At 40.6% G+C, this 18375-nt stretch overlaps 1 protein-coding gene across 2 annotated transcripts in view; it reads right to left on the bottom strand.

Annotated features, from left to right (window-relative positions):
- Positions 1–18375, bottom strand: part of COPB1 (COPI coat complex subunit beta 1) — a 721336-nt gene that overhangs the window by 327153 nt on the left and 375808 nt on the right. For both annotated transcript variants that reach the window (XM_044082795.1, XM_044082796.1), the window contains exon 14: positions 3052–3172. In XM_044082795.1, the coding sequence (XP_043938730.1) occupies positions 3052–3172 (121 nt within the window). The remainder of the gene's footprint in view (positions 1–3051; positions 3173–18375) is intronic.

Raw genomic sequence — 18375 nt, 5'->3', positions numbered from 1 at the left:
GAAAGGTTCTCTGCTTCCTTTGACAACTGGAAGCTTACATGTGTGCCCCATATAATGTGCACCTAACAGATAAGGAACTAAATGTTTAGCCCTACATTTGGCTTCATCCTGTAAGGGAGACAGGTCAGCTTGAGTTTAAAGTATAATGGCTGAAGTAGTGCTTTCAGATTTACCCAAAACATAAAATACAACTTCTCTCAGCTGGTTACAACTAACAGTTTATATAACTATGGAACTGACATTTATCATATAAAGACATATAGTGGTTTAACAAAATAACTTGGAAGGATGAGACTCCTGTCCGATGTGGTGCATAAAATTAAAGGAGCACTCCAGGGATCAGATTTCAATCATATTCATTCTGAACTTGAACGGGTGCAGACTACCACCTAATGAAGGTTCATTAATAAAATTTCCCAATGATCATAAGATAAGTTAATTGAAAGGCAGACAGGGATACCGCCAAAATTTTGTCAACTTGATATTCTAGTGCTGTTTTCAGAATCAGTAAACATTTTCAAGTGTGTTCTGTTTGAACAATTCTGAATTTTCGGTACTTATGTATTATCGCAACCAGATTTCCGCAGTGACATAACTCGGTATATGTGTGTGTGTGTGTGTAAACAGGTGTCCTAACCTAAAAATGGGTCTGTAAAGAACTAAGGCTTAGTCTATCACAGTGGGTATGAGCCAGGAAGAGGAGTAAGGGTGAAACTTTGTACTTTGCGGAGATGCGCTGGATTGCTGTTGCAACTGCACAGTGGCGCTCCGCTTGACAATCGATGCATTTCTCAAAAACGATGTTATCAAAGGGAAAGAGAGTCACGAAATACACCCTGTTACTGTAGCAAACTTTCAATCTGTCAAAGACAAATCTTGCATACAAACGACTTCATGAAACACCGTGAAGTGTTATTAAAACTTTTCTGGACGCCTCAGTTTAAATGTAATGGACAGCTGTGGTTCAGAAGTTGTAAGGCAATGGAGTTAATAACCGAGGTAAGATATGATCAGAAGTGTACACAGCATTTTTAATAAATTAAACTGGCTCTTTTTCTTTTGTGCTGTTATCTGCAGTAGAGCACTGATCCACATGTACCCTTTTGGTCAGTGTGGAAGCACTCACCATCAGTTTAACAGACTTGCTCAGAGTCATGCAGTAATGGTTGCAAATCATTCTCTGGATACCGATGTCAATGCTGCTATAACAATGCTTACGGTGCTTCAAATGCACAGCACAAAAAGTGAAGCAGAAGTGTGGTTTCCACACTATGGTACAGCTTTATCTATGCTATGTAAGTCCCGAAATTCTTCACACCAGTTTCATGCAGTCATTTGTGATGAACTGTGCAAAATTCACAACCATGAAAATCTGGTTGCGATAATACGCAAGTACCGAATATTATAACATTTTGAGAAATACCTTAATTTCAGAAAACAATTAAAAACTAAGGCACTATAGTAGGATGAAAATCTGTTTTCAAGTATAATGTGCTTTTAGATCAAAGATGTTATGAAGACACTCATGTCATATTAAAAGTAACCAGAAGTAGTCATGTTACCTCTGATTATTTCACTAGCCAGTCCTATAATGAAGTGTTAACACAGCCACTGTTTTTACTACACTAAATACACTTTCCAACTTAGAAAGATGAAACATTTTCACCAAGAACATAAAAGGCCTGTAATAATTTAGTTATAAATCTAAAGTTAAAAAAACTTGGATTATTTTCCATATTACACATACTTCTAACATGGTATCTACATTTCACCTGAACAACCATTAAAAAACAAAGAATTGTGTAAACTTCTACTGTTTATCTTACATGGTGCAAAAAAAGAAATTCCAGAGGAAAAGCATAGTTTCTACAGTAATCAGTAATATCTAGGCATGAGTAAGGTGCACCTCCCACAGCCATGCTTTAAGCTTAAGGGAAGTTTATTCAAAAGTAAAGACTGCATTGTCTTTACATGCACTTACCATGTTGCAGGATAATTACAAGGGTGACAAAAAATTAATACATGGAAAGATGGTACATGTGTCTTTGAATGTCTAGTAGACCCTTACCCTGTAAACACAATTTATGAACCATTTTGACTGTACGCTCCTCTTGCAAATAATTAGAAGCACATTTCTGCTTACGCCGTGCATTTTTATATTTCAGGGACAGAAACATATACTGCACACTTCTACTCCTTAAACCATGTTCAAGACACAAGCTATATTTGAAAACATTAACTAATGAGATTCTTTATGAAGTTAGGCACTCAAGATGAGAGTACACCAGTTATACTGACATAAGTGTTTTTTTTTTCTCCTGGCAAATGTATTCCAGCAAGTCACAAAGTAAGACAACAAAAATATTACAGGTTTTAGGCAAACTTCCACAGGAATGAAACAAAACAAAAGGCTGAGACTTATTGTTTAGGAAAATGTTAAGAACCAACTAGAATGCATTTACTAAAAAACATTCTGCTTCAAAATGTTTTTAATCTGACAAGTCACTAAAGCTTGCCATCGGTGAGAACAGCTATGGTTATGCATTTATACACATGGTGATCTTGCTGTCCAGGCTCCACTGAGGAACTAACTTCACAAAGTCAATCTGACAGACAAGACTGTACTTGAAAACAGTGTCAGTATCCGAAATGCTAACAAAATATACCACCAAGCTCCCCCTTCAGTTATATGCAACAGTGCTGATCTCTCTCTGGCTTACATTTTGCTCTCAAACTTCCTCTGACAAGTTAAACATACAGCCTCACAGAGTTTCAATCAGCAATGACAAGTGCATCCCCAAAGTTAAGACAGATTCCTGCAATGTGTTACATGATAAACGATGATAAATGTGCCTTTGTGCTGTCGATTTCCTAAGAAAGCAGTATTGCCAACTAAAACACAATAAGGCATCTTTGCTTTTTTATTGCAACACACACTTTTTTCTGTGATGCAGATTTTCTTGTTTTAGAAATGTTTATATATCAACATTACACTTTTCCATGAGGCAGCCTTTCTTGGTTTAGAAAAGTTGATTAATTAGCATTACTTACATTTTGCCTTTTTTTGTCTGGTACTATAGTAACATAACGCAAAGCAATCTTTGTTAATGTTGTTGCAAGTGATGCGGCAACAAAGAAGTCTCCATCCATGAGAAACCCTCTTAAAGGAGGCCTAACAGAAGTAAGAAAAACAGGCATGTTAAAACAATAATGTACATTCAGATTTGTAAACTTTACTTAACAGTTAGCTTTGAGTATTGCTGTCAAGTCAGAATTTAAACATTTCAGTACTCAACAAATTGGAGATCTGCAAGCTTCAGCAGTGAGAAAAACACTGGGATACATCCTAGTGTGTCAGTATCACATAGCCTTTGTTGAAAACTTGAATTTCCACTATTGTCAAATCATAAAATGCTTCTAGTCAACATATGCTTCCCTTAAACAGAGCTGAAACGCATACATGCTTCCATCAACCACACTTTCTGACATCCTCTCAAATCATGTGCAGAGGTCATAATATATTAAGTTTTAAGATTACTTGTAAAAAAAAATCCAGTTGCCACAAACTAAGCAAGGGGGGAAAAAAGGCAAGAAATAATGCAGTTACTAGAGTCTTCTTTACGTGAAGTGATGTATAGTTCAAGAAGCCCTCTGCAGAAAGTAAGGAAGTGGAAAGAGACCAAATGGCAGAACAACTCTGGGGCAAGATGCCCTGAAGGACATCTCTCCAGAAGGATGAACTAGGCATAAATTATAGGGTTTGGTAAAGGTAACCCTCAAAGAACATGTGGTTGCAGCAAAGTTGTCGCTGGTAGATTCATTCCTGTAATGTGCACTACAGGTAGACAATTCCTTCACAGGGTTGCCTGGTTCCACACTGGCCAAGGGGCTACTAGCATTCTGGTGACACAAGGCCATGGAATTGGACGGTCATCTATACAGTCCATACTACTATGTTCACTAACACAACACAGACAACACTTACATAATGTAAGCATCTAGAATATGTTCCAGCCAGTTTTAAACAATGAATAGGACAACTGGGAGTTTAATAAGACTGCCTGAGCTCAGAAACCAACTTAGGGAAGAAACAAGGACTTGTACAGAATCAAGCCTAGCCCTGTGAAAGATGAGACTCTGACAGCAACAAGGAGCAAGGAAATCTGTTAGGCTACAGTAAATATCACCAATAAGCATTTCTTCCTCGACACAAACATCAAACCCTACAATCCAGCTAGTTTGAAAAATAAACAAAAACAGCATGATAATGATGTTCTGGTCACACTGATAGATATGCAAGTCAGAAGCAATGGAGCCCAGACTATGCTGATCCTGATTTTTGCCTTCTACCACAATGTGGCAGAAACAAGGATCTTGATGTGACTGAGACACAACTCAAAAAAGATGACCAAACTGAGGACTTCCAAGACAGCTGCAAACTGATTACAGCTTAATTTCAGCTCTCAGAAACTAAGAAATAAGAACTAGTAATTCTGCCAGCTTAAATAAAATTATGTTACTGGCTAGTAAGTACATTGCCTGGAATGCCAGCAAAGAAGAAATTTAGAGAACTTGAAAAAATCAACTAGAAAAGGTGAAGAGAAAACACTGACTTTAAAGAATCCTGCAGTTCAACAAAAAGCAGTTCAATACTCAGCTTTGGTACAAGGGATGACTTCCAGTAATTTAGAGGAAAAATTAATCAAATGTACTCCGATCTGAGTAAATTGAATGAAAATTGCAGTTTACCACTCAAATAACAAAAGAAGCTTTAACTAACTAAGCAGACGAACTGAAAAAAATGTAAAAAATAGAGGATAAAATGAAGGAAGGGTTGGCTGAGTAGGAGACTTCTCGAGCAGGGCTGTTTCAAAAAATGGTAGAGTTCTGAAGACTGCTCTGAGATTTTCTGTTGTACCACAGAAACTGGGAAGAACAGACTGTCTTGATTTTATGAAAGCACAAACAAATAGATTGGTACTCTATATCAGTATTTTTTAATTGAAAGAGCACATCAAGTGCATGCTCCAAACCTGACCATAAGAAAGCAGACAAGACCTGTATTAATAAAAATGCAATCATTCCAGCAGAAGGAGTTTAACCTGAAAAAAAATGACAGAAGGGCAACACAACAGTGGAGTGTTTGTGGAAAATGGATATTCATTGTGCACTGGGCAGAAGAGAAGCAAATTTAACCCAGTAATCAGGGAACATCAAGAGGCAGGTGTGACATTAAAGACGCAGTATCAACTGTCTTAAGAATATTTTTTTTACCGGAAGATCATGAACATTTTTTGATGCAGAACAGGCTAAGGAGGAAATACAAAATTTTATTGAAAAAAATGAGCCATTAAACAAAAGGGACAGAACAGTTGTGTACACTTACCATAAATGTAGATGTCCGAGTGTATTCACTGTTGCAATCATCACATTTGGGTTATCCCTGCCAGGGTAGCCCTCAGCCAGCCCGAATACCAGAGACTTAGTATTTCTGCGTCAGTTGCTGTCACCTGAGGACTGAAGTCAGGTCATCAGTGGTATAAAGTAAGGCACCCAAAGTCATTACATCAGTTCTTCCTGCCCTAACCTGTCAGGAGCCCCCCAAAGTAGGAGGCCAGGTTCTGGTGGAAGAACGCCACCAGTGGAAAATAAATACCAATATGTCCCTTGTAAGGAAAGGAGAACAACAAGATAAAATGGTAACAAAAGGAGAAAGATAAAAAAGGGGGATGGAGGAAGGGAAACCAGGACTGCAACAGTGAAAACACTCAAACATCTATATTTATGGTAAGTGTACACAACTGTACTATGTTCTTCTTATTTCACTGTTGCAGTCATCACATTTGGGTAGATTCCCAAAGCTGAGGAAATGGGTGGAGGCAGTCAAGGAAGCTAGGGACTGGCCAGGATGCTCTGTAAAACTGCTGAGGCAAGCCCTGCCCTGGATTTGGAGAAGAGAGGCATGTGGTAATGTTTGGTAAAAGTGTGAACAGATGTCCAGGTGGCAGCCTCCAGGATGTCCCTAGTGGGGACTCCTCTGAGGAAAGCTGCAGAGGTGGAGGCTGCTCTGGAGGAGTGTGGCCTGACCCCCTTGGGGGAGGCTTACCATGCTATTTGTAGCAGAAAGGGATGCATTGTGCTATCCATCTGGAAATGGTTTGCTTGGTGCTGGCTTTGCCTTCTGCCCCTGTAGCAAAGCTAACCAGCAATTGATCAGACTTTCTGAATGATTTAGTCCTGTCCAGACAGTATCTGAGCTGTCTGTGCACATCTACAGAGTGAAGAATCCTTTATTCCTTGTTCTGGGGGTTAGAAAAGAAGGTGGGCAAATGAATGGATTGGTTAACCGGACACCACTTTGGGCATGAAGGATGGGTTAGATCTGAGGGATACCCGGTCTGCATGGAAGATGATGAAGGGTTCCACAGCCATGAGTGCTTGCAGCTCAGATTCTTCTGGCTGAAGTGATGGTCAGAAGGAAAGCTGTCTTCCAGGAGAGAAATCTTAGCGCTGCAGAAGAAGCTGGTTCTAAAGGAGGCAGGGTGAGCTTTTCCAAAACAAAGGTAAGGTCCCAAGCTGGTGTTGGTGCCCTTCTGGGGGGCCTTAAGTTGCTAGCTCCTCTGAGGAACTGTCTGATGAAAAAGTATGAGAAAAGGTGCTGCTCAGTGGGAAAATGAGCAGAAATAGCACAGGCATGAATTTTTATAGAGGAGAAAGAGAGACCACTGTGTAGTAGGTCAGCTAAGTAATCCAGGATGAGAGGGATGGAGGGCTGTGCCTTACTGGCCCCCTTAGCCTGGATCCAGGTGCAGAACCTTTTCCATTTATCTGCATAAGACTTTCTGGTGATAGGGTGTCTGGCCTCATGGATAACATCCAGAACCTGTTTACTGAAAATGGCAGATTGGTTTGGGGTTAGGGAATAAGCCAAGCTGCCAAATTGAGTATCTGCAATTGAGGATGCATGAATTCCCCTTCCCTCTGGGTCAGGAGGTTTGGAATCTGAGGAAGATGCCATGGAGGCAGTGGGGACAGGCTGCACAGCAAGGAGTACCAGTGCTGTCTGAGCCAGTCTGGAGCAGTAAGAATAGTCCTTGGTTTTTCCTCCCTTATTTTGAGCAGTACCCTAGGGATGAGAGGTAGAGGAGGAAAGGCATAGACCGAGAGGTTGACCCAAGGGAAGGACAGGGCATCCACTTTTCAAGCCATGCAGTGATGCTCCCTGGTGCAGAATTTGCTGAGCTGATGGTTATTGTGGGAGGCAAAGAGGTCGACCTTCGGGGTCTGAGTTATTAGGGTGAAGGTACTTCTGTTGAGCTGCCACTCGTGTGGGTCCAGAATGTTGCTGCTTAATTAGTCTGCCAGGGAGTTGAGAGAGCCTAGTAAGTATTGTGCTAACAAGTGTAGTTGCATGGTAGAGGCTGTGAGCCAAAGGGTCGTGGCCAGCCTTCATACAGGGTAGGAATGAGTCCCTCCCTGCTGGTTGATGCACCACATCACAGTGGTGTTGTCTGTTTTGATCAGGAGAACCCCTGTAGAGAAAAGGGGTGTGAAAGCTATCAAGGCATGCCGCACAGCCATCATTTCTTTTTGACTTATGTGCAGGGGAATTTGCTGTGGGCTCCATTGGCTCTGTATGTACCTTCCATCCAGATGTGCACCCCAAACATAGTCTAATGCATCTGTGGTGGGGAGAAGGGCAGTCCCTTGTTGTGGGAGCATGCTGTTGCCCACCAAAGAAATTCCTTTCTGAGGCAAGGAATTATAGGTAGAAGAGTTTCTAGGTCTTGAGAGTGTTGACACCAAAGGCTCTTTAGGCACCATTGAAGTTTCCTCATATGCAGTCTAGGAATATGGAATAAGGAGTATGCAAGATGCCATGAACCCCAGAGTTTACAGGATTTTCCATACAGAAAGCTAGGCCTGGTGGCCAGTTGTGAGAAGTAGGCTGACAGGAAAATTTGTTTCTCTGGTGTAAGGTATGCCATCTGGGATGCTGTGTCCAGACCTGCTCCCAGGAAGAATATCCTTTAGGTGGGCACCTGTTTTGATTTATTTTCGTTGATTGTGTACCCTAGGGAGGTTAGTAGGCTCTTTACAAAGGCCAGGTGCTTGAGCAGCTTTTCTTGGCTGTCTGCCTGAATAAGGCAGTCGACTAAGTAACAAAAAGGCACAGCACGACCATCCATGTAAAACAAGGTTTATTACTTCAAGCTTTCAAGTCAAAACTCTTTTTCAAGAATCTTGAAAAAGAGTTTCAACTCGAAAGCTTGAAGTAATAAACCTTGATTTACATGGATGATCATGCTGTGCCTTTTTGTTACTTGATTTAATTTTGTGTTGGTTCACCAGTACATTTAGCTGTTCTACACCTGCTTCCTGGGCAGTCGTACAAGTAGGGATAAATCTGAATATTTTTTTTGTCTGCAAAAGGCAATGGCCGGAGACAAGCATTTTGTGAAAACTCTGGGAAGGAGCAGTAGATAAGCCAAAGGGAAGTACAGAGAACTGAAAATGTTGAGATCCTGCCCTGAAGCGGAGAAAGGAATGTAGAGGTAGGCCTCTTTTAGATCCAGGGTGGCTAGCCAAGCATCTTTGGAGAGCATGGGTAGCAGCTGCTGAAGGGTAAGCATTTTGAATTTTTGGTAGCAGCTGCTGAAGGGTAAGCATTTTGAATTTTTGGATCACCAGGAAAGTGTTTAGAATGGATTGATCGAGGATGGGGCGCCATGTGCCCTCTTTTCTGAGCACCAGAAAAAGTCTGAAGTAGAAGCCTTGACCTATTTGTTCTGCAGGAATGTGATCTACTGCCCTCAAAGAGAGCAGGGAATGGATTTGCTTTTGAGCTTGTGCCCACTGATTTGGTGGTAGATCTGGGAACCTTTTTGGGGTTGGAAGGGTGTGGAAGGAGAATTTGTATCCCTGAGACACAATGTTCAGAACCCATTAGTCCTTGGTAAGGGTGGTCCAGGTGCTTGAGTGAAAGGAGAGTTCTCCTAGGGAAAAGTGAAGGTGGGCAGAGGGGAAGTAGGGAGGAGGTGAGTCATTGTGAGTTCTTACCACATAAGGGGGTGGCTTAGAACTCCCTGGTTTTGAAGTGGAGGTAGTCCACTGCTTAGATCTCTGCATTCCCTGAGGCTGCTGTCTGGGGGGATCGGTTTCCACGGGGCCTAAGCTGGGCCTGTTTACTTGGAGCAGGAAAGGATGAGTGCTTGCAGGGAAAATGCCTGCTGAACCTAGGCGCCTGGACTTGTAAGAAATCTTTAACTGTTTGCATAGATTTTGCTTTTTCTTCCATCCTTTTAAGACCTCTTCTGCCTTAGTGCCAAATAAGTTATCTTTGTGCAAGGAGGCATCCAACAATTTGGATATGATATGGTCTGGCAGGGGTCGTTCCTTAAGTCATGCATTTCATCTAATGACAGATCCAGTAACTGCTGCACTGCAAGAAGCTTATACGGTGTCAAAACCACACTGCAAAGTGTGTTTAGTTACTTGATTTGTAGAATGTATTAAGTCTTGTAAATCTTTAGATTCTGCCCAAGCAGGAAAGGAAGACTTTTTTTAAGGAGTTCCAAGGTATGTTTGCTGATATTTAAGCATATGGAGCTGACAATTTAGTGCCCTGAGAGCAAGAGTAGCTGAGGTGTTTACTTTCTTACCCCATCTGTCCAATGCTTGGGAATCCCTGTCTGAGGGGATGGGATTCTTAGCAGAGGTTGCTTTAATCCCTTCTGGCCCTTGAGAAATTACCTCAGGGTCAGCTGTTGGATTTTTAAAAAGATATTTATTTGTGCGAGTCAGGGATTCTGTAGTACCTGTCTGGTTTTCTGGGAGCAGGAGGTAGGGTGTCAGGAGTCAAGCTGGATTAAAGGAAAACATCATCCATCACATCCAGGACTGGGAGGATGGCCAAGGGTCTGTGTTGCGGAAGATCTAGGAATTCCCCGAGTCTCTTTTTATACTGAGGGTAGTCCTGACACTCCCATTGGAAATGCTCCCTTAAAGTACGCAGGGTTTACCCAAAGGAAAAATCCTCTGGAGGAGATGCTGAGTGAGGGGGGTTGCATGTCTTCATAGATGCATCAGATTCGCCTGATTCTTGTTCAGGCAAAACTACTGGGGACAGAACTCTTTTCCTTTTTGAGGGGGTAGCTTGGCTTCCCCTGATCAGCATGATAAGGTCTTCCACCATTTTAAGCATTTGAGACTGAGGCAAGGTTGCAGGCACCTGAGAGTGGGTAGTCGGTTTCTTGGCTGTGGTTCGAACCCCGGGCCTAATGAACTCGGTTGTTTTCAAAAGAACGGTAGTCGCAAAAGGAGACGGTTTGTATCGAGGTTCGGTGGTACAAAGGACTTCCTTGGAAGCTGGTGCCTGCTCAGTGGATCCAGACCCATCCAAGGTAGAGACGGACCACAGGATCCTTGGACAAAGAAGAGTTTTGTGCCATACTGGACTCCAAAAGGGTCTTGCGAATCAACTGAAGCGTGCATTAGGGGCTGCGAAAGCACCTCACTGAGTACCGGAGAACTGACAACTAGCTTAACGGAAGCATCGTCGGTAGGTTTGGACCGGTGCGGTCTGTCTCTGTCTTTATTTTTACATTTTTTCGGAAGATCTGCTGTCGCATGGCTTACTGAAGCCATATCGGAATTACAGGACTGTAAACGAAAATATCTGGCTACAATAAGGGCCCGACGACAGATAGTTCTGGCGTTAAAGCACAGAAGCAACAAAGGGGGACGCCGTGGTCTGGGCCTAGACAAGTGACGCAGTAAGAGTGGAAGTCTCGGTGTGGTATTTGCTTTCCACAGGCGAGATAATTAACTTTTTCTGACATTGGTTAGTGCAAGAAAAAAGGATCTCCAACGGGGTAGCTTTAGAAGACTTCAACTTCAAATCGGAAACGAAAACTCAGGTAGCAGCAGACCGGCACTCATGCGAACTGCTTCTGCTTTGGGCTCTATGGCAAGAAAGACTGATGTAATTGCGTTGGCTGCCTTACTTTATACCACTGATGACCTGACGTCAGTCCTCAAGAGACAGCAACCGACGCAGAAATACCAAGTCTCTGGCATTCGGGCCGGCCGAGGGCTACCTTGGCAGGGATAACCCAATGTGATGACTGCAACAGTGAAACATGAAGAACATCTTTGCTTCCCAATCTCCTGACAATACAGCTTATACAGAGACTTAGCCAGTAAAACCATTTCCAATGTTACAAAGGAAAATGCTTGAGAGAAAGAAAAAAAGCACAGGAGCTGACTAGAAGAATTGGGATTTCCTTGGACTTGAACCAGAGTCTGTTAGGAGATGGAGATAAACAGGAAGATGATCAACACTGAAAATTAGTGGATAAATGAGATTGTAAAGCATCAATCACATTTGTGAGATACTGCTTTGCAAGAAAAAGTGGCAGAGAAAGACTAGATTTTTGTTGACTTTGTTAAATTTGTGGGTGGACTGTAAAGCATACACTCCACTTAATGTCATCAGTGTTTATAAGGGCACTAAAAGGAAAGAAAGAGTTAACTAAGTAAAAAGTTTTATTCTTAAAAGTATTTGTATAATGCATTTAATGATATAAACTGCACATTTTATAGTAAAATTGATTTGTCTGCTCAGGGGTATCTCAAATGTAGGGGTGAGAGTACATCTTTTTTTAGTGATTGTTGTATGAGATAAAGATACTAAACATATTTTTTGTAGTTTTAAGAAATACAGGTATTAAAATCTAAAAAGAGTGTTGTAATCTTGGGCTACTGGGGTGGGAGAGGGGCAGTAAAAGTGCATGGATTATATTATTATTATTATTATTATTATTATTATTATTAAACATTGCTTTGGCTGGTGTGCACACCTGCAATGGCTCCCCACCCCCACCCCAGGCAACTTTAGCTTGGTCTCTTGCCACTAAGTGGCACAACTAACAATATGCTTGCTATAAAGTAAGGCTAGTACCATTTACTTGTGTTTTGTCCCCAGATAGATTTGCGTTCCTTTGTTTTACTTGCACACCAAGGCCATAAAAGTAGTGTCTGCAGCTATCTGCTTACACTCCTACCTTTCTGCCTCTACCTCTTCCTTGCTTTCACTTACATTACATCTCCAAACCTTCTACATTCTCATACTGATTGTTTTTTTTTGCACTGTTCTGTGAGGAGGGGCCAGCCTGGCCCGTTTCCCCTAGCTACGCTCGGGCTCACTCCACTCCCCTACCCTACTCCCATTCCCACCTAGACTTATACCAATGCTAACCACTTCCCTAACTTCCCCCAATCATGAATCAGCCTCCATCCACCAGTCACCTCAGTTAACCAATTACACTATTTGTAACACTCAACTTTCTTCACACAACTTAATTGCAACAGTCCTTAATCACGCTACTCCCACCACACTACACCAACACCCCTCTTTCCCTATATCTTCATCACAGCATCCAGGTAACCTACATTTTAAAGAGAGTACACACCATGCTCTTTCTCCTGCCCACACTCTATACCCTACTGCTATCTGCATGCTATCTAACATCCTACAGTCACCTACAGATAACATGTCTATAGCCCCACACTACATTATACTAATACCATCCACTCCTCACTCTCCTACCTTGCCATCTCCTCCCAACTCTACAATCACACACCTATTGCATACTTCCACTTCAAACATATAGTTGTCAGTAATACCACTAACCACTTCAGCAAACACCTTCACATACTCTCCAAATTGTCACACAAACATGCATGTGTATTATCACAGATTCTCCATAGTGGTGATATACACCCCCAATCTCAGACCACATACTGTACAACATACCATCATGGCTACCATTCCACTCCTTCCTCACATTAAAACTAGACCTTCCCATTCTTAACACGAATCTTAGAAGCCTAGTTAACAAGATCACAGTCTTTCATGCAGTCATTGCACAATACTCACCAGACATTATTACAGCAACAGAAACTTGGCTAAAAACCCATATAAAAGACCCAGACATACTCCCACAAGGTTATAGCGTACACAGGTTAGACAGAAACAGGAAGAAGGGTGGTAGGGTTGCAATCTTCTACAAAGATAACCTAAGCATAGACTACCCACCCATCAAATACCCTTGAGATGACAACTTTGAAGTGCTAGTAACAAGGCTCAGAATCAACCCAAAGAAAAATATTACCATAACAGCCACTTACATACCTTCCACTAATACTCCCAGTGCCACTGAGGAACTCATAGCCTGGACAGCCTCAACCTACACCCATGAAACCCGACTGAGGGCAACCTGCCAACAGATTACCCAAATGTAATGACAACAGTGAAACACAAAGAACATCCATTATTACACACAACTTCAGCTTAGACTGGAACACTTGCACTGGAGATAACCCCTCTATGTTCATAAATCTACATGGTTTCTCCGAAACAATCCAGTTTCCCACTTAAACAGATAAACATAGCAAAAGGGAATCTATCTTAGACTGGTTACTTATCAACAGTACCACCCACAACCATCTCTCCGGATGGCTTCCAAATAATTTAAGTGACCATAGACCTACCTACTTAATCCATCATCAGCTCAACTCACCCAGAACCATAGTTTACAAAGTCATACGAAATAACAAAAACTTCTCCAATGAAGCATTCATAGACATGCTCAATAAATGCAACTGGATACCACTCCATCATCTCCAACTTGACCAGGCCGTAACATACTTCAATGACACATTTCTAGCTATTTTAAATAGCTAAGCACTAACTCGTACATGTTGTGTTAAAAATAAGAGATTGCCCTGGATGTCAAAAGAAACCACTAAACTTCAAAAACTAAGGGACAAAACCTGGTATCAATGCCAAAAAACAATAAAATTCTGCTAGCATATCAGCAGCTCTGTAATCAAACAAGAAAACAACTCAAACTACACAAAAAACATATTATACAACTATGCAAAACAAATACGAAAGCAATCCCAAAAAGTTCTGGAAAGCAATTGACTCACTTCTCTACCCAGGTAAAGCTACAACCCCAGAACCAACAACCAATAACTAAAGCGTGAGTACTCTCTCACAAACCAACACGTACTTTATAAACACAATCCTCTCCTTAGTTACAGGGAATGGTTCCACCCCCTCTGTCTCTTCCACCTAATATGTAAACTAACACCAACTTTTTTGACCTCAAACCTGTCCCAACTAACACCATAAGAACAATGCTGAAAAAACTGAAACCTTCTTCCTTAGCAGCTGACCAGCTCCCCAATGAGTACTTCAAACTGACCATCTCCATTCTGGTAAATAGGTCTATAGCAAAGCACTGTGTCCCAAAATTATGGAAATTTTCCTATATCACCCCTCTGCATAAAGGAGGAACATCAAAACAATTAAACAATTACAGACCCATAGCCATCCTTTCCCAGTGTCAAAATTCTGGAAAAATGTATCCACACTCAATTACTACAATACCTGTTATCTCACAACCTTATCTCTCCCTCCCAACATGGTTTCAGACCAAAACATGGAGAAATTAATGAGGGCTGTGGTGGTGCTAACACCTTCAACCGAGAAATTCAAACCAGCAAGTAGCATCAATCTTCTTAGACATGTCAAAAGCATTCGACATGGTTTCCCATCAGAAACTCCTTAGTACTCTTGCCTCACTAATCCTATCAGAGACTTCCCTCTCCTGGTTCCTAAGCTATCTTTCTGACAGACAACAAGCAGTACAACGGAAATCCAAACTCTCACTTCTGCCTATCTCGGTTGGAAGTCCCCCAAGGGTCCATACTAGGAACCCTTCTTTTCACCATCTTCTTTAATGATCTAGCCTCATCCACAACACATGTTAAAGTAGTTCAGTATGTGGATGATTCAACTTTAATCTACTCAGCAGATACCTTACCAGACCTCCAAAGAGTATCCCAGCAAGCTTTTAATGATATAGAAACATATCTAAGTAAATCACAACTAATCCTCAACCCCAGAAAGACACAGTTAATGCCATTTATCAGTAGCAAACAATCACCGACCACCCCCCTTTTACTATTCTCTCAGCAAACACAATCATCCAACCAGTTGAGCATACAAAGCTCCTTGGAGTGACAACTGATAAACTCAGATTTGACCAACACATAGCCACCACAATTAAGAAAGTTCACATCAAGCTTGGCTCACTGTAGAAAAACAAGCCATTCCTCACTTATAATACCAGACTAGCCATACCCAGAACCTTCCTCCTCTTTACCAACTTAAAAAAAATCAGACAATCAAATTGGAAACTTGCTACAACAAAATACACTGTTTCGCAGCCAAACTTCCCCACCAAACCCACCACTGTATTGCTCTACATAAATTAAAAAGGCTCAAGCTACCTAACCTTCTTTGTCTCCACCAACTTAAATTCACACACAGTATCATCTTCCATCCCGACAGTTGCCCACCCCTCAAGGAACTTGTTCCCTACTTGTGCCCATGAAGTCTAAGATCTGCAGAGAGAAACTCACAGAAAACAAAGCTAACAACACTCACACTGAAGCCCTATTCTCAAATCAGATAGCCAAATTATGGAAAACTCTAACCCACACCCTCCAAAACACATCTGAATCTACCAGTTTTAAACTACTACTACTTGAACATCTGGCCAAGAACTGGCATTGCTCCTGCGCCAAACCTGACTGACAAGATATCCATAACTCTCTCAACACACTGTCCACGCCTTTATCTCAATTTCTCCCTCTCCTGTTTAATACTACTCTACATTTATATATATATATATATATATATATATATATATATATATATATATATATATATATATATATAAAAGAAATATTGGTTCCCTATTAAAATCGTGAAGGTCCACTTACCCAAATACGGAAACGTCGACACATATACGTCGAAACATGAAAAAAATGATCACCCTGAAGCGCAAAATCCAAAATGTCGAATCATCATGGTTGGCCCTTCTGCGGTATAGCTCCGTAAGGTAAGTGTGCGATAGTTACAGACCTTAGGGTTAGGGTGCGAGTTAAGGTAAGTGCACAGATAGTAACGTATGTAAGGTTTAGTGTAAGGTTAGAAGTAGGGTTTTGTTAAGTGCATGTGTGTGGGTTATTTATTTTGTTTGGGTATAGCTCCGTAAGGTAAGTGTGCGATAGGTATGGACCTTAGGGTTAGGGTGCGGGTTAAGCTAAGTGCCTAGACAGTAATGTATGTAAGGTTTAGTGTAGGGTTAGAAATAGGGTTTTGGTTAGTGTATGTATGTGGTTTATTTATTTTGTTTGGGTTGGTAGTATGTAGCGCGCGGTGGGATTGGACAACTATGACTGTTCGAGATTTTGAATTTCGCAGTTTAGGGTGTTCGGTGTATTTGCGGTAAAGGTAATATGTGTCAATGATTCTGTATTCGCTGTTTAGGACTTTCGCGGTTATAATACAGACCCAGAAATATCATTTGGTCATAACTTAATATGTGCACACTACTAGCTTTATTTTTTCTCACAGTGATCTTCATTGAAATGCTTGTTTTTCGTTTTGAAAATATCTGCTACAAAACTGCACTGAATACTACTTTGTATAGACTAACTAGAATACATGTGTATCTTACTGTATGTATACTACTGTACTAAGTAATTATTGTATATTGCTTGTATTTCTGTGGAGCTTTTCTCCGTGGGCCTCCACTGAAAATGGGCTTCTGGCACAGTCAGACTTTCCCAGTAAACAAATGTAAATAAATAAATTATATGTAGAGATAAGAAGTTTCCTCTTATTTTTGCATGGGTGAATGTGTGGAATAATGTCCTTGGCTTAATCTAAAAAGTATTTTCTGTAAGCAAGTAGGCTTGAAAAATAAGACAAAATGATAAATGCCATGCGAATAGCTAAGTTTCTTGTATATGCAAATACATTAGCTTATTTGTTCCTCTAGCAAATGTTCAGTGGGATTAAAAAGTCTGCAACAGAAGGCAGTTTTACATTCTGCTCTTATGTTTCTATGGAGATGAGCTGAGCTGCCTGCAGGTGCAAGCAATTAATCCTGACAATTATGAGTATTGTTTGTTGAGAGAAATGCAAAATTTAAAAGTACAACGGCGAGCATTTCAGTAAAACAAAGTTTGAAATTAAAGGAAGTCAATAAAGAGATAGCAGCTTCCCTCTCAACCTTAATACTTCAATGCATTTATTATGATTTAAAAATAGCTAGCACACTTTTTCTTAAAACTAAAGGTTAATATTTTCTGAAAGCATGCAAGCTTTTTTTTTTCAGATCTGGGAGAGGAATACAGATAAGAAAAAAGACAGCAATCAGTATAAGTGGGAGCATAGGCTTTAACATGTGCTTTAGCCTGAGAAACTTTAAATTTAGGTTAGGTAATGCCTGTGGATGCAGCTGTCAATCTGAGGCAATTGTTCCTATCAGGAGGATTAAACTTCATTTTTCTCCTGAAAAGTGTACATAGTTTTGCTTGCTTGTTCTAAGTTAACAGGTTATGGGGATGTTTTAAAATGTATTTAGTTTTTTTGAGGATTTTCATGAAATCAAAAACTCTTGAAAAATCTGACAAGAGGTTCAAATGGAGATGACAAGAAGCAATTGTATAAGAGATCAACCTGCAAACAGTGTGTGTGTATGTAACACAAAAGTTGGAAATAAACAATAAAAAAGTTGTCATGAATAATAGGTTGGAATAATAGTTTCTTTTTCTAATAACTATGCTATTCATATTATTTTGGAACATAAATGGCCTTACAAGTACAGACAAAATGGTAACAGTTTTGAATTATGTTAAGAAGTGCATAATGCAAGTAGTAATGCAGCAGGAGACACATCTGTAAAGAAATGGCCATGTGAATTTGATAAAGAAATGATTTCAAGATTGATATTCAGCAGAATGTCAGGTGTCCCAAAGGATGGAAGACGCTCCCTGTCTATATAAAACAAAGTTCATCCCTCATCCAATTCAAGCAAAACCTTGACAACTGGATGAGAAATTGTAAATTTACCACCTGTCTGGCCCCCATGTCCCTTATGGACAGAGGCAATCAATAAGAAAAGTATTATACTAACACCCCCCTACAAATCCTTCACTACCTGCCTACTAACATACAGAGTAAGAATGGTACAGTGGTCACAGTGCAGGATTAGCATGAGAAAAGTTTGGAGTTTTTCAGGAATGTTTGTTAGAAATATGTCAATAACTGAACATTTTCTTCTGTTTCTGTTAGGTCTAATTCCAGTACTTATCAGATAAGTCAGATTGGTTAAATGGAGGAATCACTTCATAGTGGACTTATGTGGGCCATGCCAGTTGATATTCAGACTGACAAATATAATCAGCTAATTATTCTTAGACTAAAATATGGTAGTATTATTTTTTAGC

Source organism: Protopterus annectens, chromosome 9.part0 (genome assembly GCF_019279795.1).
Source record: "Protopterus annectens isolate FY-2018-M chromosome 9.part0, PAN1.0, whole genome shotgun sequence".
NCBI lineage: Eukaryota > Metazoa > Chordata > Ceratodontiformes > Protopteridae > Protopterus > Protopterus annectens.
This window is presented reverse-complemented; position numbering and strand designations above follow the sequence as displayed.